This window comes from Pseudophryne corroboree, chromosome 8, assembly GCF_028390025.1.
Source record: "Pseudophryne corroboree isolate aPseCor3 chromosome 8, aPseCor3.hap2, whole genome shotgun sequence".
Taxonomy (NCBI): Eukaryota; Metazoa; Chordata; class Amphibia; order Anura; family Myobatrachidae; genus Pseudophryne; species Pseudophryne corroboree.
The window spans coordinates 401,519,063-401,546,595 of NC_086451.1; the positions used below are offsets into that span (position 1 = coordinate 401,519,063).

A 27,533-nucleotide genomic window follows, 5' to 3' on the forward strand; every position below is an offset into this window, starting at 1 on the left:
CACAGCACCGCAGCTGTGCGCCATTGCTCTCAGCACACTTCACACTCCGGTCACTGAGGGTGCAGGGCGCTGGGTGGGGGCGCCCTGAGACGCAATATAAACACCTTAGGGGGCAAAAAATGCATCACATATAGCTCCTGGGCTATATGGATGCATTTAACTCATGCCTGTTTTTCCATAAAAAAGCGGGAGAACGGCCGCCGAGAAGGGGGCGGAGCCTATCTCCTCAGCACACTGGCGCCATTTTTCCTCACAGCTCTGTTGGAGGGAAGCTCCCTGACTCTCCCCTGCAGTCCTGCACTACAGAAACAGGGTAAAACAAGAGAGGGGGGGCACTAAATTGGCAGATAAATCTTTACAGCAGCTATATAAGGGAAAAACACTTATATAAGGTTATCCCTGTATATATATAGCGCTCTGGTGTGTGCTGGCAAACTCTCCCTCTGTCTCCCCAAAGGGCTAGTGGGGTCCTGTCCTCTATCAGAGCATTCCCTGTGTGTGTGCTGTGTGTCGGTACGTTGTGTCGACATGTATGAGGAGGAAAATAATATGGAGGCGGAGCAATTGCCTGTATTAGTGATGTCACCCCCTAGGGAGTCGACACCTGACTGGATGGTCTTATGGAAGGAATTACGTGATAGTGTCAGCACTTTACAAAAGACTGTTGACGACATGAGACAGCCGGCAAATCAGTTAATACCTGTACAGGCGTCTCAAACACCGTCAGGGGCTCAAAAGCGCCCGTTACCTCAGGTGGTCGACACAGACCCAGACACGGACACTGACTCCAGTGTCGACGGTGAGGAAACAAACGTATTTTCCAGTAGGGCCACACGTTACATGATCACGGCAATGAAGGAGGTTTTGAACGTTTCTGATACTACAAGTACCACAAAAAAGGGTATTATGTGGGGTGTGAAAAAACTACCCGTAGTTTTTCCTGAATCAGATGAATTAAATGAGGTGTGTGATGAAGCGTGGGTTTCCCCCGATAAAAAACTTCTAATTTCTAAAAAATTATTGGCATTATACCCTTTCCCGCCAGAGGTTAGGGCGCGTTGGGAAACACCCCCTAGGGTGGATAAGGCGCTCACACGCTTATCAAAACAAGTGGCGTTACCGTCTCCTGATACGGCCGCCCTCAAGGAACCAGCTGATAGGAAGCTGGAAAATATCCTAAAAAGTATATACACACATACTGGTATTATACTGCGACCAGCAATCGCCTCAGCCTGGATGTGCAGTGCTGGGGTGTCTTGGTCGGATTCCCTGACTGAAAATATTGATACCCTGGACAGGGACAATATATTATTGACTATAGAGCATTTAAAGGATGCATTTCTATATATGAGAGATGCACAGAGGGATATTTGCACTCTGGCATCAAGAGTAAGTGCGCTGTCCATTTCTGCCAGAAGAGGGTTATGGACGCGACAGTGGTCAGGTGATGCGGATTCCAAACGGCATATGGAAGTATTGCCGTATAAAGGGGAGGAGTTATTTGGGGTCGGTCTATCGGACCTGGTGGCCACGGCAACGGCTGGGAAATCCACCTTTTTACCCCAGGTCACCTCTCAGCAGAAAAAGACACCGTCTTTTCAGGCTCAGTCCTTTCGTCCCCATAAGGGCAAGCGGGCAAAAGGCCACTCGTATCTGCCCCGGGGCAGAGGAAGGGGAAAAAGACTGCAGCAGACAGCCTCTTCCCAGGAACAGAAGCCCTCCCCCGCTTCTGCCAAGTCCTCAGCATGACGCTGGGGCCTTACAAGCGGACTCAGGCACGGTGGGGGCCCGTCTCAAGAATTTCAGCGTGCAGTGGGCTCACTCGCAAGTGGACCCCTGGATCCTGCAGGTAGTATCTCAGGGGTACAAATTGGAATTCGAGACGTCTCCCCCTCGCCGGTTCCTGAAGTCTGCTTTACCAACGTCTCCCCCCGACAGGGAGGCGGTATTGGAAGCCATTCACAAGCTGTATTCCCAGCAGGTGATAATCAAGGTACCCCTCCTACAACAGGGAAAGGGGTATTATTCCACGCTGTTTGTGGTACCGAAGCCGGACGGCTCGGTGAGACCTATTTTAAATCTGAAATCCTTGAACACTTACATACAAAGGTTCAAATTCAAGATGGAATCACTCAGAGCAGTGATAGCGAACCTGGAAGAAGGGGACTATATGGTGTCTCTGGACATCAAGGATGCTTACCTACATGTCCCAATTTGCCCTTCTCACCAAGGGTACCTCAGGTTTGTGGTACAGAACTGTCACTATCAGTTTCAGACGCTGCCGTTTGGATTGTCCATGGCACCCCGGGTCTTTACCAAGGTAATGGCCGAAATGATGATTCTTCTTCGAAGAAAAGGCGTCTTAATTATCCCTTACTTGGACGATCTCCTGATAAGGGCAAGGTCCAGAGAACAGTTAGAGATCGGAGTAGCACTATCTCAAGTAGTACTACGACAGCACGGATGGATTCTAAATATTCCAAAATCGCAGCTGATTCCGACGACACGTCTGCTGTTCCTAGGGATGATTCTGGACACAGTACAGAAAAAGGTGTTTCTCCCGGAGGAGAAAGCCAGGGAGTTATCCGACCTAGTCAGGAACCTCCTAAAACCAGGCCAAGTGTCAGTGCATCAATGCACAAGGGTCCTGGGAAAAATGGTGGCTTTTTACGAAGCGATTCCATTCGGCAGATTCCACGCAAGAACTTTTCAGTGGGATCTGCTGGACAAATGGTCCGGATCGCATCTTCAAATGCATCAGCGGATAACCCTGTCTCCAAGGACAAGGGTGTCTCTCCTGTGGTGGTTGCAGAGTGCTCATCTTCTAGAGGGCCGCAGATTCGGCATTCAGGACTGGGTCCTGGTGACCACGGATGCCAGCCTGAGAGGCTGGGGAGCAGTCACACAGGGAAAAAATTTCCAGGGCTTGTGGTCAAGCATGGAAACGTCACTTCACATAAATATCCTGGAACTAAGGGCCATTTACAATGCCCTAAGTCAGGCAAGGCCTCTGCTTCAGGGTCAGCCGGTGCTGATCCAGTCGGACAACATCACGGCAGTCGCCCACGTAAACAGACAGGGCGGCACAAGAAGCAGGAGGGCAATGACGGAAGTTGCAAGGATTCTTCGCTGGGCGGAAAATCATGTGATAGCACTGTCAGCAGTGTTCATTCCGGGAGTGGACAACTGGGAAGCAGACTTCCTCAGCAGACACGATCTCCACCCGGGGGAGTGGGGACTTCACCCAGAAGTCTTCCACATGATTGTGAACCGTTGGGAAAAACCAAAGGTGGACATGATGGCGTCCCACCTCAACAAAAAACTGGACAGATATTGCGCCAGGTCAAGGGACCCTCAGGCAATAGCTGTGGACGCTCTGGTAACACCGTGGGTGTACCAGTCAGTGTATGTGTTCCCTCCTCTGCCTCTCATACCCAAGGTACTGAGAATCATAAGAAGGAGAGGAGTAAGGACTATACTCGTGGCTTCGGATTGGCCAAGAAGGACTTGGTACCCGGAACTTCAAGAGATGCTCACGGAAGACCCGTGGCCTCTACCTCTAAGAAAGGACCTGCTCCTGCAGGGACCATGTCTGTTCCAAGACTTACCGCGGCTGCGTTTGACGGCATGGCGGTTGAACGCCGGATCCTGAAGGAAAAAGGCATTCCGGATGAAGTCATCCCTACCCTGATCAAAGCCAGGAAGGATGTAACTGTGCAATATTATCACCGTATTTGGCGTAAATATGTTGCGTGGTGTGAGGCCAGGAAGGCCCCTACAGAGGAATTTCAACTGGGTCGTTTCCTGCATTTCCTGCAAACAGGACTGTCTATGGGCCTAAAATTAGGGTCCATTAAGGTTCAAATTTCGGCCCTGTCAATATTCTTCCAAAAAGAACTAGCTTCAGTTCCTGAAGTTCAGACGTTTGTCAAGGGGGTACTGCATATACAGCCTCATTTTGTGGCACCTTGGGATCTCAATGTAGTTTTGGGGTTCCTAAAATCACATTGGTTTGAACCACTCACCACTGTGGACTTAAAATATCTCACATGGAAAGTGGTAATGCTGTTAGCCCTGGCCTCAGCCAGGCGTGTCTCAGAATTGGCAGCTTTATCCTATAAAAGCCCTTACCTAATTTTTCATACGGACAGGGCAGAATTGAGGACTCGTCCTCAATTTCTCCCTAAGGTGGTTTCAGCATTTCACTTAAACCAGCCTATTGTGGTGCCTGCGGCTACTAGGGACTTGGAGGATTCCAAGTTGCTGGACGTAGTCAGGGCCCTGAAAATATATGTTTCCAGGACGGCTGGAGTCAGAAAATCTGACTCGCTGTTTATCCTGTATGCACCCAACAAGCTGGGTGCTCCTGCTTCTAAGCAGACTATTGCTCGTTCGATTTGTAGTACAATTCAGCTTGCACATTCTGTGGCAGGCCTGCCACAGCCAAAATCTGTAAAAGCCCATTCCACACGGAAAGTGGGCTCATCTTGGGCGGCTGCCCGAGGGGTCTCGGCTTTACAACTTTGCCGAGCAGCTACTTGGTCAGGGGCAAACACGTTTGCTAAATTCTACAAATTTGATACCCTGGCTGAGGAGGACCTGGAGTTCTCTCATTCGGTGCTGCAGAGTCATCCGCACTCTCCCGCCCGTTTGGGAGCTTTGGTATAATCCCCATGGTCCTTTCGGAGTCCCCAGCATCCACTAGGACGTCAGAGAAAATAAGAATTTACTTACCGATAATTCTATTTCTCATAGTCCGTAGTGGATGCTGGGCGCCCATCCCAAGTGCGGATTGTCTGCAATACTTGTACATAGTTATTGTTACAAAAAATCGGGTTATTATTGTTGTGAGCCATCTTTTCAGAGGCTCCTCTGTTATCATGCTGTTAACTGGGTTCAGATCACAAGTTGTACGGTGTGATTGGTGTGGCTGGTATGAGTCTTACCCGGGATTCAAAATCCTTCCTTATTGTGTACGCTCGTCCGGGCACAGTATCCTAACTGAGGCTTGGAGGAGGGTCATGGGGGGAGGAGCCAGTGCACACCAGGTAGTCTTAAAGCTTTTACTTTTGTGCCCAGTCTCCTGCGGAGCCGCTATTCCCCATGGTCCTTTCGGAGTCCCCAGCATCCACTACGGACTATGAGAAATAGAATTATCGGTAAGTAAATTCTTATTATTTCTTTTTATCTAGGATAAATTATTCCACAGTTTAAAAAACAAAAGTATTACTTGGTAAGATTGTTCAATATTCTTAATAGACAGATACAGTTCTTTCCTCCATCTATCTGTATGATTCTTTTCCATTCCATCTTCAGATGTATGATATGTTTCCTGGCCTGATGAGAATTATTCCTGGTCGTCACCAGCAAATAAATAATCTACTGAAGAGGTTCAGCCAGTTTGTAGAAACCAGAGTACAAATTAATCAGAGGACTTTGGATCCTGATAACCCAAGGGATTATGTTGATGTTTTCCTCATTCAAGTCGAAAAGGTAAACGGTGGATGTGTCTTGGAGCATGCCTTCAATACAGATTTTATGGGGTAATTTTATGAAGAAAATCGAACTGTAAATGAATCTGTTTTATAAAGACCTTAAAATATTGACATATTCTCCCTGGTGGCCTAGCAGTGACTTACCTGCTACCAATGGCTGCAGCAGCTCCAACGGCAGCCATGTGACTGTCCTGGTCATGTGACTGTCACTTTTGGGTCAGACCTCCATTCCTCCAGTGTTTGGGTATTTCCCCAATATCCCTAATTCTTTAACCCTCTCTCTATTGCCTGACCCTAAACTCTCCCCATTGCATCCTAACCCCGATCTCCTCCTGTAGCCTAACACGAATCCCTAACCCTCCTTCTAGCACCCAAACCTAACCTCTCCCCACAACTTAACCCTAACCATCCTGTCCACAGCATATCCCTAATGTCAACATACTGACAATGTTGACATTTCCTGTCAACATATTTACACTGTCAACATTATAAGGTTTAGCTTTGTGTATGTTGACATTGTCATTGTCGACCATTGAATTACATTCCTATTAACATCTGTAGCTGACACACTGGTGTATTACACAAATCCCCAAAAGTGAACAGAAGAAAATATATCGCTAGAGGGGGAGCTTTTGCTCCCCCGCTTCGGCAAACAAGATGTTAATACAGCTTGGTGATGTCCCTTCCTGATTCGCCTCGGTAATGAGGCGAATCAGGAAGTGTTGCCGTTATAATACATTTACCTACAGTATAAATAACACACATGGTGAGTGCATGCAAAAAAAACCCTCAAACATAAAAATTGCTTCAAATTAAGTGTTGTGAATATTTCAATTTATATGTAGGGAGCCACAAATGGTCCGCAGTGCTGTACATATGGCAGAAAATAAGACAGAACAGTACAGTAACCAGAACATAATAGTAAATAGGTAACAAAACCACAGTTCTCAGTACACAAAACAGGGGGGAGTACAAGGGAGTATTTGGCATAGATTCAATGGCGGAACTTGTGACTGGTGGGCCCAGGTGCGACAGTATTATTTGAGCCCCCAACCCTAAAACAGGAACTTTTTGCACTCCTAAGGCATGCACCCCAAAAAGGGGTTAAACTTCACCTTCATAAACTAGACAGCATTGGTGAACCCCCAGATACAGTACTACAGACAGTAACAGTGACTCCTGTATACTACAGACAGTATCAGTGACACCGGTATACTACAGACAGTATCAGTAACATCTGTACACTACAAAGAACTTCCATGAACCCTGTACACTGCAGAGAGCATCATTGACCCCATACACTACAGAAAGCATCCATGACCATATTACACTGCCGAGAGCATCCATGCAGATTACACTGCAGACAGCAATCGTGACCCCCGTACATTGCAAACAGTATCCGTGACCCCTCTACACTGCAGAGAGCATCAGTGACCCTCATACACTGCAGAGAGCATCAGTGACCCCCCTACACTGCAGACAGTATCCGTGATCCCCGTACACTGCGAAGAGTACCAGTGACCCCCATACACTGCAGACAGTATCCATGATCCCTGTACACTGCGAAGAGTACCAGTGACCCCCATACACTGCAGAAAGCTTTAGTGATGCACAAACACTGCAAGGAGCATCATTGACCTCTGTACACTGCAGAGAGCATCAGTGACCTCCATACACTGCAGACAGTATCCGTGACCCCTGTACATTGCAAAGAGTATCAGTGACCCCCCCTACACTGCAGACAGTATCCATGATCCCCGTACACTGCGAAGAGTATCAGTGACCCCCACACACTGCACAGAGCTTTAGTGATGCCCAAACTGCAAGGAGCATCAGTGACCTCTGCACACTGCAGAGAGCATCAGTGACCTTCATATACTGCAGACAGCATAAGTGACTCTTGTACACTGCAGAAAGCATCAGTGTCCTTTGTACACTGCAGAGAGCATCAGTGACCCCCATACACTGCAGACAGCATCTGTGACCCCTGTACACTACATAGAAAATCCATAACCCCTCTTAACTATAGAGATCATCTGTAGCACCTGTAGACTGTAAACAGCATGAAGGACCCTTGTATACTGTAGACAACATTAGTGACCCACATATACTACAAACAGCATCAGTCTGACTCATTATAATGCTGACAGCTGTGTGTCCCAATGCACCAGCTGCACTGCTGCTAGGTCAGCTTCTGTGTACTATAGGTTAGAGGCTATATACAATAGCGGCAGCTTGGCTGGCATTTTAAAAACAGCTGCAAAAGATGAACGGCTATGAGTGAGGGAATATTGGTGGTATATTGCCGCTGAGTAGGTGTAGGCTGTAGGTGATGTGCAAGAAAAGTGAACTGCGAGAACAGGATGGAGGAAAACCCTGCTCCAAGGGTCTTATAATCTAAGGAGAAGGGGGAGAGAGTGAATGGGGACTGAGAGCCGAAACTGCCCATCTGGCGCTTCTGGCATATGGTCTGGTGGGCAGGTTCGGTCACACACATAGAGCCAATAGGGCCATGCACAGCTTCCCTCTTTCTGGGTTACACCCCCTGCCCGAAGTGTCTCTTTTCAAAAAAGATGGGGGGGGGGGGTGCCGTGAGTACACTCCCCCTTTACTGGCAGCATGCCCCCCCATGAGCAGTGTCCATATCCCATTTAACTGGTGTACACCCCTTCACGGGGGGCTCATACCAGTGTGTGTGTGTAGGAGGGGCAGTACATAAGAAATCTTGGATGTGATAGTGTAATGCAGTAACCAGGGCCGGATTAGGCAAGAGGGAGTATGTATTATTGTTGTTATTATTATTATTATTATTATTATTTTTTTTTATATGGCACCACAAGGGATCCGCAGTGCCCATTACACAGTACATAATCAAATGAGCAAACAAGAAAACAGCACTTACAGTGCAAGACAATATAGGACAGGTATAGAAAACCCGGGGTTAGGTACCATCAAAGGGAGTATGGAGTATAAGATAGTTTAAGTAAGAAAAGGAAAGGCACATGAGGAAAGAAGTCCCAGCTCTTGCGAGCTTACAATCTAAAAGGTGAGGGGCTAACAGACCAGAGTGACACAGACGGGGTAGACAGTGAGCATAGACAAGAGGGTTTGGAGGAGAGTTGGCTGGGTTTGGTGAAGAAGTGGGTTTTGAGAGCCCGTTTGAAGTTTTGTGGAGAGTCGGATGGGAAGAGGTAGAGCATTCCGGAGATAGGGAGCAGCATGTGCAAAATCTTGTAGGTAGGAGTGGGAGGAGGTAATCAGTTGGCAGGAGAGACGGCGTGCATTAGCAGAGTGAAGAGGATGGGTGGGAATGTAAAGAGAGATAAGGACAGAGATGTAAGAGAGAGAAGAATGGGTGAGGGCTTTGTAGGTGAGTGTGAGAAGCTTGAATTGGATTCTGAATGGGAAGGGTAGCCAGTGAGGGTCCTGGAAGAGAGGAGATGTAGATGTAGTACGTTTAGTGAGGAAAATTAGACGGGCAGCAACATTGAGGATAGATTGAAGTGGAGAGAGGCATTTTTGAGGGAGGCCAGATAGGAGTAGATTGCAGTAGTCCAATCTGGAGATGACCATTGAGTGGATGAGGGTCTTAGTAGCATCCTGGGTGAGAAAGGGTCTGATCCTGGAGATGTTTTTGAGATGGAAATGGCAGGTTTTTGAGAGGTAATGAATTTGTGGTTTCAAGGAGAGGGAGGAGTCAAGGATTACTCCAAGACATTGCAATTGGGGGCTAGAGGAGATAGTTGTGCCATCAATGGATAATGAAATTGTGGGGGGTGAGGTTATGCAGGAGGGAGGGAAGATGTTCAGCTCAGTCTTAGACATGTTAAGTTTAAGAAAGTGCTGGGCGATCCAAGAAGAGATAGCAGAGATACAGTTGGAGATAAGAGATAAGAGTGAAGAGAGCAGGGTAGAGGTCAGGGGAGGAAAGGTAGATTTGAGTATCATCAGCGTAGAGATGATATTTTAAGTCAAAAGAGCTAATGAGCTCACCTACTGAGGATGTGTAGAGCAAGAAAAGGAGAGGCCCAGGAACAGAACCTTGGGGGACACCTACTGGTAGAGGAAGTGGGGGGAGGTGGAGTCATGACAGGAGACAGAGAAGGAACAGTCAGAAAGGTAGAAGGACAGCCAGGAGAGAGCAGTATCACGCAAACCAAGGGAGTAAAGGATTTGCAGGAGGAGAGGGTGGTCTACAGTGTCAAAAGCAGCAGAGAGGTCAAGGAGAATAAGCAGAGAGTAGTGGCCCCTGGATTCAGCAGCAAAGAGGTCATTGCAGACTTTTGTGAGGGCAGTTTCAGTGGAGTGCTGAGGATGGAAACCAGACTGGAAAGGGTCAAGCAGTGAGTGGGAAGAAAGAAAGAACGACAGTGAGGCGGTTGTAGACAATATGCTCAAGGAGTTTGGTGGCAAAAGGGAGAAGAGAGGTGGGTCTGTAGTTGGAGAGATTGGTTGGATGAAGGGTAGGTTTTTTTAAGAATAGGAGAGACAAGTGCATGCTTGAAGGCAGTAGGGACAGTGCCTGATGAGAGTGAGAGATTGAGTAGATGGACAAGATGGGAACAGGCAGAAGAAGAGAGGAAGCGGAGAAGGTGGCGGGGGGGGGGGGTAAGGTCAAGTGGGGAGGTTGAGGGGGTGAGGACTAGATGAGGACCATGACTCCCTCTCCAGATATAGGGAAGAAAGATGTCGGAGTTGGTAGGAGGGAAGGAGAGGGGGGGTTGAGAAATTGAGGAGGGGGGTTGCTCAGGTTCTGGTGGGATGTTATGTCCTGACGAATGGAGTCAATTGGAGTCAATTTTGGATGTGAAGTAGGTGGCAAAGTCAAGATCAGAAAGTGAAGAGGGGAGTTGAGGCGTGGGTGGGCAGAGGAGTGAGTTGACAGTGGCAAAGTGGCGCCTGGAATTTGGGGATTGTGAGGAGATGAGGTATTTGAAGTAATGTGAGCATTTTTGCAGATATCTGGTGCAGATATCTGGTGCATTTGGTGTGCTAAGGTTGAGGTGTCGATCTGCGACGGTGAATAGTGGTAGTTGCGGCAACAGAGTCAAAGCAGAGGTAAGGGATGCATTGTAAAGGGAAGTAGCTTGTTCAGGGCAGGAAAGAAAGAGAATAGGAGAGAGCAGTTAGTCAAACAGGGAAGATAGGGAAGTGGTGTCAATAGACTCAATGTTACGCTTAGTGATGGTAGTCTTAGGTGGTAAAGATGGAGAAGCAGATAGAGATAGGTTAAAAGTGAGCAGGTAATGGTCAGGGAGGGGGAACAGGGAGTTAGAGAAATCAGAAAGATCAGAGCGGTGAGTGAAAACCAGATCCAGTGAGCTTCCTCTCACATGGGAGGGGGAGGAGGTCCACTGGAAGAGACCAAGAGAAGAGGTGAGGTTAAGGAGTTTAGGGGCAGCTGATTTTGTGGGCTTATCGATAGGGATGTTGAAATCACCTAGGATAATTGAGGGAATATCAGAAGTAAGGAAGTCAGAAAGCAAAGTTGTCAAGGAATTTGGAGGGCATGCCAGGGGGCAGTAAATGATAGCTACTCAAAGATGAACAGGTTGGAAGAGGCGTATGGCATGGACCTCAATTGTAGAGAATGTAAGGGATGGTTCTGGTGGTATGAGTAGCTAGAGTGTAGTAGGAGCCCAACACTGGGCTCCTTCCTGGAGTGTAGTAGGAGCCCAACACTGGGCTCCTACCTGAATCCTGGGCTTGGAAGGGACACTGCAGCAGTTGAGCATGGAGGGAGTAAAGTGTGGTACAGAGGGGTATGAGGTGAGGTAGGTAGGGTAGGGAGGGAGCAGGGCAGAGTGGTGGATGATTGGACCCAAGATAGGGTAGAGGTGATTGACAGTAGGGTGTCGGGAGGAGTGGAAGTGAGGCAGTGGAGTGGATGGGAGACAAAGGAGGGGAGAGAGAAGGAAATGTAGGAGACTAGGGGAGAAGGATAGAGGTAGGAGCAGGGGACAGAGAAATGGATAGGGCAGACAAGGAGTGTTTGGGGGTGATGGTGACAGGCTAGACATGCTGTAGTGTGGAGGAGGTAAATAGTATGATACATTTGGAAATAGGAGTGGTGGTTGTAAGATGAACAGAGCAGCAGGATAGTAGAAATGAAGGTGAAAGTAGTTTTGGAAGTGTTCAGTGGCAGTAATTTGGTTACAGCAGAAAGTTTATGTAGTTGCAGAAATTGAAGTAGAAGAAGGTGTTAGAAATGAGAAGACATGAGAGGGTTAGCAAAAAGGAAAAGGTAATTCAGACTGGATTTGCAGGTGTGTAAAGACAAAATAATATAGGTTCAGCATGTGCATGAAGATGTTTGTAAGGACTGCAAGTAAACATACAAGTAACTGAAGGAGAAATTAAAAATTGTAAGTGCGTCCAAAAATATGGAGATACAGTGCTTATTGTCCAGGTTACACAGGCAGGATTTGTTAGGTGTGATAAGAAGGTGAACTCACAATTGTCCCAATGAAGATCTTTGTGATCCTGATTATGGATGGAAACTTGATATTACATATGTTCCTTTCTGCAAATGGGTTGCATAGTGTTCACAGAGTGAAAGTTGGAGGGTGTTAAATTTGCATATACAGTTGATATTGATAAGAAGTTCATCTGTTGTTGTTTGTGTTGTTTGATGTTTTCTATCAGTTTTTCATCCAGTTGAAGTCCAGGCTTTGATATTAAAATGATATATCTTCTCCCTTTGAGCCTACTCCCTTAGAGTCCCACACTCTGGATCAATCAGCCAGGCTTAATCAGCCAACTATACTCTAATATGAACTAACATACACATGTGTAAGTTATAGGTTCCCTGATTAAAACTCCACCCATTGCCCAACACCCACTGGTGGGCAATAAAAGCTAAAACAAATAATGATAGGGGAGCAGGCCATGCCAAATTCCCCAAATATCTAACAATTAAACAGCCTAAATTCTGCTTATAACAATAACTCCATATTACCTATGCAAAACAGTGCAATGCAGTAGTATCCTACTTCACTGTGCAGCTGCTGAGAGATGTAGTAATAGTTTTGATTACCTATGAAAAACAGTGCAATGCAATAGTATCCTACTTCACTGTGCAGCTGCTGAGAGTTGAGTATGGATATAAGGTTTGAGATGTAGGGAGCAGTGGCATGTGAGAGGACCTTGTATGTGATGGTGAATAGTTTGAAGAGGATTCTGTAGGGGAAGAGGAGCCAGTGCAGGTTTTATACGAGTAGAATGGCGGATATGAAGCCGTTTGAGAAGAAGAATAAGTCTAGTTGCAGTCTAGTTGAGAATAGATTTGAGGGCAGTGAGATGGGAATGGAGGAGGCCAGGATTCAAGGGTGGTCAATCTGTTGATTGACCACCGTGCTCGATCCTAGGTTTAAAACCTATGTTGTATCTCTTTCCAGCGGACACAAGTCTGCAGAGGTGCAAAGACCTGCTGGTGAGAAAATTGTCAACGTGACCTGTCAAAAGCTCCTCCTTCATTTTCTCCAGCAACTGGGGTTGCAAGGAAAAGAGTAAAATTCCCTAGCCAACCTGCTGGCGGAGATGCAGGGCAGTCAGAAGCAAGTGTTGATATCTGGTCCGGACTGTTGGAGCTTCCAACAATTATTGACATTTCTGCTGTCTCTGCATATGATGCTGTCACCATTGAAAGAATGGAGGATTATATCGGTAACAGCATTCAAGTAGGCATGTCAGACAGTCCATATGTATACTGGCAGGAAAAAGAGGCAATTTGGAGGCCCTTGCACAAACTGGATTTATTTTATCTAAGTTGCCCCCTCCATTGTGTACTCTGAAAGAGTGTTTAGTGCACCGGTAACCTTGTCAGCGATCAGCATAGCAGGTTACTTCCACAAAATGTGAAGAAGATGATGTTCATCAAAATGAATTATAAATTCCTCCAGGAAGACCTTTACCAGAAATTGCCTCCAGAAGTACACAGGGACCTGTGATGGTGGATTCCAGCGGGGATGAATTAATACTCTGTGAGGATGAGGATGTACACACTGAAAGGGATGAGGAATCGGAGGATGAGGATGACATCTTGCCTCTGTAGAGCCTATTTGTGCGAGGAGAGATCAATTGCTTTTTTTTTGTGGGGGGCCCAAACAAACCAATCATTTCAGCCACAGGTGTGGCAGACCCTGTCACTGAAATGACTGGTTTGTTAAAGTGTGCATGTCCTGTTTATACAACATTACCTAAACACAATTCCATCTTGCACCTCTTATTTTTTCTTTGCATGATGTGCTCTTTGGGGCCTATTTTTTAAATCTGCCATCCTGTCTACCACTGCAGTGCCACTCCTAAATCGGCCAGGTGTTTGTGCTGCCCAATTGTGCCGCTTAGCTTAGTCATCCAGCAACCTCAGTGCAACCTTTTGGCCTAAAAACAATATTGTGAGGTGTTCAGAATAGACTGGAAATGAGCGGAAATGAATGTTGAGGTTAATAATACTGGAGGATCAAAATTACCGTCAAATTCTGTGATTTTAGCTGTTTTTATGGGTTTTTTTAATCAAAAAAATGTCCAGATCCAAAACCAAAACCCGAAAGGGTGGTTTTGGCTAAACCAATCCAGATCCAAAACACGAGTGGAGATCCAGCTCAAAAACCAAAACACAAAACACAAAAAGTATCCACCGCACATCTCTACTATTTAGCAATTGGAGGGGTTATTTGCTTAATTGTACATCATGGTCATAAAGTGCATAATATTTACAGTGTGTAGGGACACAGGAAGAGTTTCATTGGTAATGTTAACAGAGACTTTGAATTGAATCAATTATATTTTTTGAAGCATAATCTTTTTATTATCAGGAGAAAGTTAACCAAGATGGTGAATTTAACATGAAGAATTTACTGGCATGCACCTTACAGATCTTCTTTGCTGGGGTGGACACTGTCAACACAACGCTAATCTATTCATTTTTAATTCTTCTGAAATATCCTGATGTTCTTGGTAAGTGTTGCAATAAGGCGCCCATTTATCAGCAAGTGTTAAAACTCGTTGTGAATGATAAACTCGTTGCGTATAATAAATGGTGTTCCAGCCAATCAACTCCCAACTGTCATTTTTTAATTACATGGCAGGAGCTGATTGACTGGAGCACCATTTATCATGTGCAACAAGTTTTATCATTTACGAGTTTTATCACTTGTTGATAAATGAATGAGCGGAGACCCTAAATCCTTTATCTTTATGGTTAGCGTCATCAGATCGATCACTAGCTCTTTTATTTTAGAACAATGGTTAAAAGTCCAACTAAAGAATTTTACTGCAGATCAACAATGTATTCTTTGTATCCCTCATACTAACAAGCATTGAAGCAACCCTAGTTGACCAGTAACTTGCACTTTGAAAGAGAGCAATCCAGGTACAGTTTATTCATCAATATGTAAAATAAATTCCATTCAATAAGGTGAATAATAGGTAAGATGTATTAACATGTCAATTATCTCTTTGGTAAGTGCCATTCTGCTTCTCTGTTTATCACATCTACCCTTATCACAGCGATGCAGGATGTCTTAAAATATTGAAAAGAGAGTTACCGGAGAGACAGGACCGGCGCACAGTCTCTCTGCACCCAAGGCAAAGCTTCAGCCAAGGGCATAGCTACTATAGATGCAGGCAGTGCAGCTGCTATGGGGCCCCAAGCTGAGAGGGGCCCACCTTCCCTGTCAAAGTTACATGTGTTATATACATTTTTTGCCATTGGGTGATACATAGGGGTCCTTTCAAACCTTTTCCTTGGGGCCTGCAATATATCTAGGTATGCCCCTGGACCTGCTCATTGTAGTGTGGTATAACATGAACTGTAGGGCATTTTAATGTTATATAATAAGAACCAGGGCACTGTAATGAAGCACAATATGAACAGGGAGTACTGTATATCACAATGTGAATTGGAGGTACTGTGCGGCATAATGTGGACACTGCAGCTCTGAAATGTCATATAGGGTGAACTTAAGCACTACTGTGATTCATTAAAGAAACTAGGGCACTACTATGGGGCATTACATTAAATAAGGCTCTACTATGGTTCAGAAAATGAACTAAGGCACTATTATAGTCTCTCTAGATGCATTGGGACGGGGGCCCATTCAAAATGTTGCTATGGGGCCCACAAAGTTCTGGCTACACCCCTGGCTTCAGCATAGTGCCCCCTAACCCCCCCCCCCCCCCTTCTCACTACCTCATATCTTGGAGGGAAGATGCAGGTGGCCACTACGTGGGCTGGGGTGAATTGCATCATTATACATATACAGAGAAAAGGGACAACACTCAAGGACACTATATTGTAAACAAAGTCACAACATTGTGTGACTTTGTTCACAATATACTTTTACTTTAACTTTAAAAGTTAAAGTAAAAGTTTAAACATTTAATTTAAAAGTCCTTGAGTGCCATTATTATTATTATTATTATTACATTTTATTTATAAGGAGCCACAAGTATTTTGCAGCGCCGTACAAAGGGCATACAATAGAACAGTACAGGACAATAGAACTTAACATTACAGTAAAAATAACAAAAATTTAGTACAGGTAACAAAGAGCATCACAATTCTCAATACACAATACAGCTAAGATGTAAGCAGCGGGGAAGTAATCAGCCTACTACTAGGGTCTGGCGGTCATAGATAGTGATGAGCCTTTACCAGCAAGAGAATATGCGGGTAAAGATGGTCGCTGAGTAGGAGAGGGCTGTAAGTGAAATGCCATCTATTCTTTACGTATACACGCTAGCTGGCATGTTAGGAACCGTATAGGACACTGAGGCCAATTTGATTGCCAGTATAATAAATAAATATATATATATATATATATATATATATATATATTAGAGATGAGCGGATTCGGTTTTACTCAGATTTACTCGGTTCTCAAAACGGCATTTTATTGGATCACGGATGTCACATGTTTTGAATAGCCAATAAGATGCCGTTTTGAGAACCGAGTAAAACCGAATCCGCTCATCTCTAATAAATATATCTATATTAGGGGTGAGAACCGAACCACCCTGAACTTTGAGATCCGAGCCTGGATCCGAGTCCAGCTCGGTTTTTCGCGCCTGATTCTGATGCGAAAAACGAGGCAAAAACGTCATCATCCCAATGTCAGATCTCGTGGATTTTGAATTCTATATAAGGAGCCGCGTGTCGCTGAACATTTTCACTCTGGACTTGGAGAGTGCACACATAGTAAGAACGTGTTCCTTCTGAGTGTGCTCTGTGCTGTCAAAAAAAAAGCTCTGTGCTGTTACAAAAAGGGAAGATGAGCAGGAGAAGGGGGCAAGAGAGTGTTCCTTCAGTTCTGTGTACGCTCTGTGCTGTATCAAAAAGCTTTGTCTTGTTACTAAAAGGGAAGCGGGCAGGACAGAGAGTGTTCCTTCTCTGTGTGATGTTAAGGGAAGGGGGGCAGGAGTGAATTATTGTGGATCAGAGGGGGTTTGTTTTGCAGGATGAAGTGGGGCAGGAGAGAATTATTGTGGAGCAGTGGGGTTGTTGTTTTGCAGAAGGCAGAAGAGTTCAGTTGATCTGTGGCTTTGTGTGTAGGTGTGCTGCTGTGTTAGGGCTCTGCATACTAGTGCACGGCTCTGCATAATTGCATATAGCATACTGTAGCTGTGTATAGGTCAAGAGTCAGGACCAGGTGTTCCCTGTCTATAAGGGACTGTGTGACTGTGTACAGTTGTGTGTCACATTACTGCTAATACCCTGTGTGTATAATACAGAGAAATAAATATATTAAATTTCTTTTTGTGCATCTCTCAGTGACTACTAGTATTGCAGCTGCCGTACACTACTGGTATATATATCCTGTGTGTGATACAGAGAAATAAATATATTTCTAATTGGTGCATCACTCAGTGACTACTAGTAATACTGTACACTACAGCTAATATCCTCTGTGTGTGATCCAAAGCAAATATATATTTCTATTGGTGAGTAACTCTGACTACTAGTGCTGTGGCTGCCGTACACTAATGCTGTATATATCTGTGTGATCCAGATCAAAATATATATTTCTATTGGTGCATCACTCAGTGATGACTACCAGTACTGCCGTACACTACTGCTGTATATCCTCTGTGTGATCCAGAGCAAAATATATATTTCTCTAACGTCCTAAGTGGATGCTGGGGACTCCGTAAGGACCATGGGGAATAGCGGCTCCGCAGGAGACTGGGCACAAAAGTAAAAGCTTTAGGACTACCTGGTGTGCACTGGCTCCTCCCCCTATGACCCTCCTCCAAGCCTCAGTTAGATTTTTGTGCCCGAACGAGAAGGGTGCACACTAGGTGGCTCTCCTGAGCTGCTTAGTGAAAAGTTTAGTTTTAGGTTTTTTATTTTCAGTGAGACCTGCTGGCAACAGGCTCACTGCACCGAGGGACTAAGGGGAGAAGAAGCGAACTCACCTGCGTGCAGAGTGGATTGGGCTTCTTAGGCTACTGGACATTAGCTCCAGAGGGACGATCACAGGCCCAGCCATGGATGGGTCCCAGAGCCGCGCCGCCGGCCCCCTTACAGAGCCAGAAGACTGAAGAGGTCCGGGAAATTGGCGGCAGAAGACGTCCTGTCTTCAATAAGGTAGCGCACAGCACCGCAGCTGTGCGCCATTGCTCTCAGCACACTTCACACTCCGGTCACTGAGGGTGCAGGGCGCTGGGGGGGGGCGCCCTGAGACGCAATAAAAACACCTTAGATGGCTAAAAATACATCACATATAGCTCCTGGGCTATATGGATGCATTTAACCCCTGCCAGTTTTTCCTTAAAGAAGCGGGAGAAAGGCCGCCGAGAAGGGGGCGGAGCCTATCTCCTCAGCACACAAGCGCCATTTTCCCTCACAGCTCCGTTGGAGGGAAGCTCCCTGACTCTCCCCTGCAGTCCTGCACTACAGAAACAGGGTAAAACAAGAGAGGGGGGCACTAAATTTGGCAGATTAATAATACAGCAGCTATATAAGGGAAAAACACTTATATAAGGTTATCCCTGTATGTATATATAGCGCTCTGGTGTGTGCTGGCAAACTCTCCCTCTGTCTCCCCAAAGGGCTAGTGGGGTCCTGTCCTCTATCAGAGCATTCCCTGTGTGTGTGCTGTGTGTCGGTACGTTGTGTCGACATGTATGAGGAGGAAAATGGTATGGAGGCGGAGCAATTGCCTGTAATAGTGATGTCACCCCCTAGGGAGTCGACACCTGACTGGATGGTCGTATGGAAGGAATTACGTGATAGCGTCAGCACTTTACAAAAGACTGTTGACGACATGAGACAGCCGGAAAAACAGTTAATACCTGTCCAGGCGTCTCAAACACCGTCAGGGGCTCTAAAGCGCCCGTTACCTCAGTTGGTCGACACAGACCCAGACACGGACACTGACTCCAGTGTCGACGGTGAGGAAACAAACGTATTTTCCAGTAGGGCCACTCGTTACATGATCACGGCAATGAAGGAGGTTTTGAACATTTCTGATACTACAAGTACCACAAAAAAGGGTATTATGTGGGGTGTGAAAAAACTACCCGTAGTTTTTCCTGAATCAGATGAATTAAATGAGGTGTGTGATGAAGCGTGGGTTTCCCCCGATAAAAAACTGCTAATTTCTAAAATTATTGGCATTATACCCTTTCCCGCCAGAGGTTAGGGCGCGTTGGGAAACACCCCCTAGGGTAGATAAGGCGCTCACACGCTTATCAAAACAAGTGGCGTTACCGTCTCCGGATACGGCCGCCCTCAAGGAGCCAGCTGATAGAAAGCTGGAAAATATCCTAAAAAGTATATACACACATACTGGTGTTATACTGAGACCAGCAATCGCCTCAGCCTGGATGTGCAGTGCTGGGGTGGCTTGGTCGGATTCCCTGACTGAAAATATTGATACCCTGGACAGGGACAGTATATTATTGACTATAGAGCATTTAAAGGATGCATTTCTATATATGCGAGATGCACAGAGGGATATTTGCACTCTGGCATCAAGAGTAAGTGCGCTGTCCATTTCTGCCAGAAGAGGGTTATGGACGCGACAGTGGTCAGGTGATGCGGATTCCAAACGGCATATGGAAGTATTGCCGTATAAAGGGGAGGAGTTATTTGGGGTCGGTCTATCGGACCTGGTGGCCACGGCAACGGCTGGGAAATCCACCTTTTTACCCCAGGTCACCTCTCAGCAGAAAAAGACACCGTCTTTTCAGGCTCAATCCTTTCGTCCCCATAAGGGCAAGCGGGCAAAAGGCCACTCATATCTGCCCCGGGGCAGAGGAAGGGGAAAAAGACTGCAGCAGGCAGCCTCTTCCCAGGAACAGAAGCCCTCCCCCGCTTCTGCCAAGTCCTCAGCATGACGCTGGGGCCTTACAAGCGGACTCAGGTACGGTGGGGGGTCGTCTCAAGAATTTCAGCGTGCAGTGGGCTCACTCGCAAGTGGACCCCTGGATCCTGCAGGTAGTATCTCAGGGGTACAAATTGGAATTCGAGACGTCTCCCCCTCGCCGGTTCCTGAAGTCTGCTTTACCAACGTCTCCCTCCGACAGGGAGGCGGTATTGGAAGCCATTCACAAGCTGTATTCCCAGCAGGTGATAATCAAGGTACCCCTCCTACAACAGGGAAAGGGGTATTATTCCACGCTGTTTGTGGTACCGAAGCCGGACGGCTCGGTGAGACCTATTTTAAATCTGAAATCCTTGAACACTTACATACAAAGGTTCAAATTCAAGATGGAGTCACTCAGAGCAGTGATAGCGAACCTGGAAGAAGGGGACTATATGGTGTCTCTGGACATCAAGGATGCTTACCTCCATGTCCCAATTTGCCCTTCTCACCAAGGGTACCTCAGGTTTGTGGTACAGAACTGTCACTATCAGTTTCAGACGCTGCCGTTTGGATTGTCCACGGCACCCCGGGTCTTTACCAAGGTAATGGCCGAAATGATGATTCTTCTTCGAAGAAAAGGCGTCTTAATTATCCCTTACTTGAACGATCTCCTGATAAGGGCTAGGTCCAGGGAACAGTTAGAGGTCGGAGTAGCACTATCTCAAGTAGTGCTACGACAGCACGGGTGGATTCTAAATATTCCAAAATCGCAGCTGATTCCGGCGACACGTTTGCTGTTCCTAGGGATGATTCTGGACACAGTCCAGAAAAAGGTGTTTCTCCCGGAGGAGAAAGCCAGGGAGTTATCCGAGCTAGTCAGGAACCTCCTAAAACCAGGCCAAGTGTCAGTGCATCAATGCACAAGGGTCCTGGGAAAAATGGTGGCTTCTTACGAAGCGATTCCATTCGGCAGATTCCACGCAAGAACTTTTCAGTGGGATCTGCTGGACAAATGGTCCGGATCGCATCTTCAGATGCATCAGCGGATAACCCTGTCTCCAAGGACAAGGGTGTCTCTCCTGTGGTGGTTGCAGAGTGCTCATCTTCTAGAGGGCCGCAGATTCGGCATTCAGGACTGGGTCCTGGTGACCACGGATGCCAGCCTGAGAGGCTGGGGAGCAGTCACACAGGGAAGAAATTTCCAGGGCTTGTGGTCAAGCCTGGAGACATCACTTCACATAAATATCCTGGAGCTAAGAGCCATCTACAATGCTCTGAGCCTAGCAAGACCTCTGCTTCAAGGTCAGCCGGTGCTGATCCAGTCGGACAACATCACGGCAGTCGCCCACGTAAACAGACAGGGCGGCACAAGAAGCAGGAGGGCAATGACAGAAGTTGCAAGGATTCTTCGCTGGGCAGAAAATCATGTGATAGCACTGTCAGCAGTGTTCATTCCGGGTGTGGACAACTGGGAAGCAGACTTCCTCAGCAGACACGACCTCCACCCGGGGGAGTGGGGACTTCACCCAGAAGTCTTCCACATGATTGTGAACCGTTGGGAAAAACCAAAGGTGGACATGATGGCGTCCCGCCTCAACAAAAAACTAGACAGATATTGCGCCAGGTCAAGGGACCCTCAGGCAATAGCTGTGGACGCTCTGGTAACACCATGGGTGTACCAGTCAGTGTATGTGTTCCCTCCTCTGCCTCTCATACCCAAGGTACTGAGGATCATAAGAAGGAGAGGAGTAAGGACTATACTCGTGGCTCCGGATTGGCCAAGAAGGACTTGGTACCCGGAACTTCAAGAGATGCTCACAGAGGACCCGTGGCCTCTACCTCTAAGAAAGGACCTGCTCCAGCAGGGACCCTGTCTCTTCCAAGACTTACCGCGGCTGCGTTTGACGGCATGGCGGTTGAACGCCGGATCCTGAAGGAAAAAGGCATTCCGGATGAAGTCATCCCTACCCTGATCAAAGCCAGGAAGGATGTAACCGTACAACATTATCACTGTATTTGGCGTAAATATCATATGTTGCGTGGTGCGAGGCCAGGAAGGCCCCTACAGAATAATTTCAACTGGGTCGTTTCCTGCATTTCCTACAAACAGGACTGTCTATGGGCCTAAAATTAGGGTCCATTAAGGTTCAGATTTCGGCCCTGTCGATTTTCCTCCAAAAAGAACTGGCTTCAGTTCCTGAAGTACAGACGTTTGTCAAGGGGGTACTGCATATACAACCTCCTTTTGTGCCTCCAGTGGCACCTTGGGATCTAAATGTAGTTTTGGGATTCCTAAAATCACATTGGTTTGAACCACTTTCCACTGTGGACTTAAAATATCTCACATGGAAGGTGGTAATGCTGTTAGCCCTGGCTTCAGCCAGGCGTGTCTCAGAATTGGCGGCTTTATCCTATAAAAGCCCTTACCTAATTTTTCATACGGACAGGGCAGAATTGAGGACTCGTCCTCAATTTCTCCCTAAGGTGGTTTCAGCATTTCACTTGAACCAGCCTATTGTGGTGCCTGCGGCTACTAGGGACTTGGAGGACTCCAAGTTGCTGGACGTAGTCAGGGCCCTGAAAATATATGTTTCCAGGACGGCTGGAGTCAGAAAATCTGACTCGCTATTTATCCTGTATGCACCCAACAAGCTGGGTGCTCCTGCTTCTAAGCAGACTATTGCTTGCTGGATTTGTAGTACAATTCAGCTTGCACATTCTGTGGCAGGCCTGCCACAGCCAAAATTTGTAAATGCCCATTCCACAAGGAAGGTGGGCTCATCTTGGGCGGCTGCCCGAGGGGTCTCGGCTTTACAACTTTGCCGAGCAGCTACTTGGTCAGGGGCAAACACGTTTGCTAAATTCTACAAATTTGATACCCTGGCTGAGGAGGACCTGGAGTTCTCTCATTCGGTGCTGCAGAGTCATCCGCACTCTCCCGCCCGTTTGGGAGCTTTGGTATAATCCCCATGGTCCTTACGGAGTCCCCAGCATCCACTTAGGACGTTAGAGAAAATAAGAATTTACTTACCGATAATTCTATTTCTCATAGTCCGTAGTGGATGCTGGGCGCCCATCCCAAGTGCGGATTGTCTGCAATACTTGTACATAGTTATTGTTACAAAAATCGGGTTATTATTGTTGTGAGCCATCTTTTCAGAGGCTCCTCTGTTATCATGCTGTTAACTGGGTTCAGATCACAGGTTGTACGGTGTGATTGGTGTGGCTGGTATGAGTCTTACCCGGGATCCAATATCCTTCCTTATTGTGTACGCTCGTCCGGGCACAGTATCCTAACTGAGGCTTGGAAGAGGGTCATAGGGGGAGGAGCCAGTGCACACCAGGTAGTCCTAAAGCTTTTACTTTTGTGCCCAGTCTCCTGCGGAGCCGCTATTCCCCATGGTCCTTACGGAGTCCCCAGCATCCACTACGGACTATGAGAAATAGAATTATCGGTAAGTAAATTCTTATTTTCTATTGGTGCGTCTTTTAGTCATTTAGTGACTACTACCAGTACTGCTTCCCATGCACGAGTTCAGGATTTTACCCGTGCTGCACCCCTTCAGTGGAATGCGCTCCCCCGCTCCATTAGACTCTCCCCGACCTTGCAAAGCTTCAAACGGGCATTGAAAACCCACCTATTTATCAAAGCGTACCCCTCCAATGCATAACCTAGTCCTTAGGCTGCTCCTCCATCCCCCTGCCCCATGCCTTGGACATCTCTGCTTTGCTCGCATACCACCATCAGGCTTCTACCTGCTTACTTGTACCTCATGTCATCTGTCTGTTGCCCCTCCCCACTAGATTGTTAGCTCTTCAGAGCAGGGCCCTCTTTCCTCTTGTCTAAACCCTCTTCTTGACACATTTCACTCAGCGACCATCTTTACCTGCTTTCTCTCCTGCTGGTAAAGGCTCATCTCTATCTATGGCCGCCAGCCCCAAGTAGTACAATGATTACTCCTTCGCTACTTACATCTAAGCTGTATTATGTTTTGAGAACTGTGTTGCTCTTTGTTACCTGCACTCCATTTTTGTTATTTATTTACTGTTATGCTAAGTTTTGTCTCCCTGTACTGTCCTTTGTACGGCGCTGCGAAACACTTGTGGCGCCCTATAAATAAAATGTAATAATAATAATAATAATACTGCTGAACACTACTGCTGTATGTCCTTTGTGTGTGAACCAAAGCAAAATATATATTTCTATTAGTGCATCACTCAGTGATGACTACCAGTACTGCCGTACACTGCTGTTAAATATATGTGTGTGATCCAAAGCAAAAAAAAATATTTCTATAGGAGCATCACTCTGACTTCTAGTACTGCGGCTGCCATACACTGCTGCTGTACATCCTCTGTGTGTGATCCAAAGCAAAAAATATATTTATATTGGAGCATCACTCAGTGACTACTAGTACTGCAGCTGCCATACACTACTGCTATATATGATATATCCTCTGTGTGTGATCCAGAGCAAAAAATATATTTCTGACTCATTTGTGCGACACTGTTGCTGTACCATATGAAGCATATGTATGCTGTCACCATTCAAAGAATGGTTGCTGATTATTTCAGTGATAGCATCCAAATAGACATGTCATACAGTCCGTTTCAATACTGGCAGGAAAAAGAGGCAATTGCCCTTGCACAAACTGGCTTTGTTTTAATTAAGTTGCCCACCCACCAGTGTGTACTCAGAAAGAGTTTTTAGTGCAGCCGGGAACATTATCAGCGATCAGTGTAGTAGGTTACTTCCCCAAAATTTGGAAAAGATGATGTTCATCAAAATGAATGACAAATTCCATGAGGAAGACCTTTACCAGCAATTACCTCCACAAAGTACAGAGGGACCTGTGATGGTGGATTCCAGCGGGGATGAATAAATAGTCTGCGAAGACGAGGATGTACACACTGTGGGGGTGAGGGATCGGAGGATGAGGACAACATCCATCTCCTGTAGAGCCCGTTTGTGCAAGGAGAGATCAATTGCTTCTTTTTTTTGTGGGGGCCCAGATAAACCAATCATTTCAGCCACAGGTGTGGCAGTCCCTGTCGCAGAAATGATTGGTTTGTTAAAGCGTGCATGTCCTGTTTATAAGGGTGGGTGGGAGATTCCAAGGACAATTCCATCTTGCACCTCTTTTCTTTGCATTATATGCTCTTTGGAGCATTTTTTGAGCATAGTTTGTAAAACTGCCATCCTGTCTGCCACGGCAGTGCCACTTCTAGATGTGCCACATGTTTGAGCTGCCCACTTTTGTTGCTTAGCTTAGTCATCCAGCTACCTGGGTGCAACCTTTTGGCCTAAAAACAATATTGTGAGCAGTGAAGTGTTCAGAGTAGATGGAAAATTAGTAGAAATTAATGTTATTGAGGTTAATAATACTGTAGGAACAAAAACACCCCCAAATTCTGTTATTTTAGCTGGTTTTATGTTTTACAAAAAATCCAGATCCAGAACCCGCAAGGGTGGTTTTGGCAGAAGCAATCCAGATCCAAAACAAGAAGGAAATCCAGATCCAAAACCAAAACACAAAACCTAAAAAATGGCCCGGTGCACACCCACAATAAATAAATAAATAAATTATATATATATATATATATATATATATATATATATATAGTCCATGGTGGCAGCCCGGCACTCCGTTGTCCCCGTAGGGGTATCGCTCCGGTGCCCTCCTAGGGGTATGGCGACCCCAATATGCAGAATGGGGAGGAACGGCGGCACTCAGAGTCTTTCACTCCCAAGTAAATTAAAGCAGAAAGTGCATTTATTGGTCAACGTTTCGGGGGACGGACCCCCTTCCTCAGGACACTGCAAACTAGTGACAATACAAAGAAAAACAACTTAAATACCTTACCTGTACCGGGTACCTGCGTCTGCATCCACGTCCCCGCCGTCCAGTGTGTGGAACCCGCACTTCCGGCTGCGTGTGGCGTGCGGCGTCCGGAAGTCGCGTCATCCCGTTACACGGACCCATTGGTGACGTGGCTGCAAACAGAGGAAAGCCGGTAACCATGGAAACGCGACGCAGCATGACATTGCTGCGCCGCCTCACGTGACACATGCAACGTACATAAATGATTTAAAAACTGTGCCAAACAAAGTGCGGGTGCTTGCATAAGTGAAATAAAAATAAACATCAAATATTCTGCAGTATAGTAAAACACGAAATACTCGTGTAAACAGTGAATGTGAATGATTTGAATACTGTTGCACAGATTAACTACTGCTGTCAGTCCAGAATGACCACAGCCGGACCACACATGGTCCTGTCACAAAAGGACTAATTAAAAAAGAGGATTGCAAAACTTGAATACAACAAATCAATTAATCTAGACATCATTGAATGTATGGAGAGTATAGTTCCCAATTAACCCCTGTTTTATTGGCTACCTATACCTAGGTCGGGGATCTACTCTGACTCTGGTTGGGGCCAAGTATTACTTGAAGCTTATCTTTATATGCTTTTTGTGAAAAACTTAACTCTTTTTGAGGAAATGTGTACTAAACTGTTTGAAGACGTTATAGATACAATGCTGAAAAATCAATGTGAGCACCTTGCTACAAAAAATATACATATCCTAGGACGCAGTGGTGGAACAGAAATAGTCATGCAGAAATTTTTTTATTATTATTACTGCTGGAAAAACTCGGAACCAAACATCCCAAAGATGGTTAATTACAGGTGCCAAGCCCACCTACAGAAAACACTGTAAATTAAGTTGTTCATTATGCTAGGCGCCGGGGTCCGCTTGATGGTCTGCGCGGCCCGGCGCCTAGCAACTAGAGACGCCGTGCACGTACAGCCGCCGGCTCCCTAGCAACGCTAGACGCCGGGCGCGCTGAGCCGCACGGACCCTAGCAACGGGGACGCCACTGGCGGACCGCGTTCCCCGTTGCTAGGCTTTAGGAAATTAAGATATTCACCTGCTCTCTGGCCGTGCAGCAAGGCAGCTGCACGGCATTTATTCTAATCAGCCTTTAGCAGCTGATTGGAGGACTCCTTGTTAAATACACTCCCAGGGCTTCTCACAGACGCCGGTAATAGCTTCCTGCATGCTGCCTTTGTTTGCTGAGAGTCTGTTTCCAGTCCTGCTGTATCCGGTCATTCCAGTCCTCAGAAGTCCGGTATTCGGGAGTTGTCATCTCATCCCAAGAGGTCGTTTGGTTCCCTGGAGTCCTGACTGATCACCGTTTTATATCCAGTGGTGTTCGTGAGTTGCGGCTCTGCCGTGTGTTGCGGCTCAGCCGCTTTACCTTTTATATTTTGTGTTTGGAGCATTTGCGGAGGGTTCCGCTTCCACAAGTCCTCTCTGGTACTCGGCGGTGCCGGGTAGGAGAATTGGACAAGTGGATATTTTGGATGTCCTTTTCCCTGGCGGTTTCTCCGCACATATAGTTTTGAGTTTGCTTAGCCCCTGGCCTGGTTGTTTAGTTAGAGGGCCTCTTGTTATCACCCTGTCTCGGGTTTCCCTTTGTCTCTCATTAAGACCGGGGGGCATCGAAGTTGGGCAGACATAATCCGCCCTTCAAACGCGGCTGCCAAGGGCTCAAGAAACCATAGTCTCGCAGGGGATTTCTGACAACACGGGTGAAACAACAGAGTTAGGGCGCCAGGGGCTATTTTCCTGTCCTGCTCCCTTCCCCAGCATTCCGTTCCAGTGCTCCGGTCCTTGCCATAAGATCTCCTCTGACCAAAGTGCTGGAATCATAACACAT

General features: G+C 46.5%; 1 protein-coding gene across 2 annotated transcripts in view; it reads left to right on the forward strand.

Annotated features, from left to right (window-relative positions):
* The window catches only part of LOC134949298 (cytochrome P450 2G1-like), a 241,137-nt gene that overhangs the window by 129,772 nt on the left and 83,832 nt on the right, over positions 1–27,533 (forward strand). For both annotated transcript variants that reach the window (XM_063937794.1, XM_063937795.1), the window contains exons 5-6: positions 5,317–5,493; positions 14,312–14,453. In XM_063937794.1, the coding sequence (XP_063793864.1) occupies positions 5,317–5,493; positions 14,312–14,453 (319 nt within the window). The remainder of the gene's footprint in view (positions 1–5,316; positions 5,494–14,311; positions 14,454–27,533) is intronic.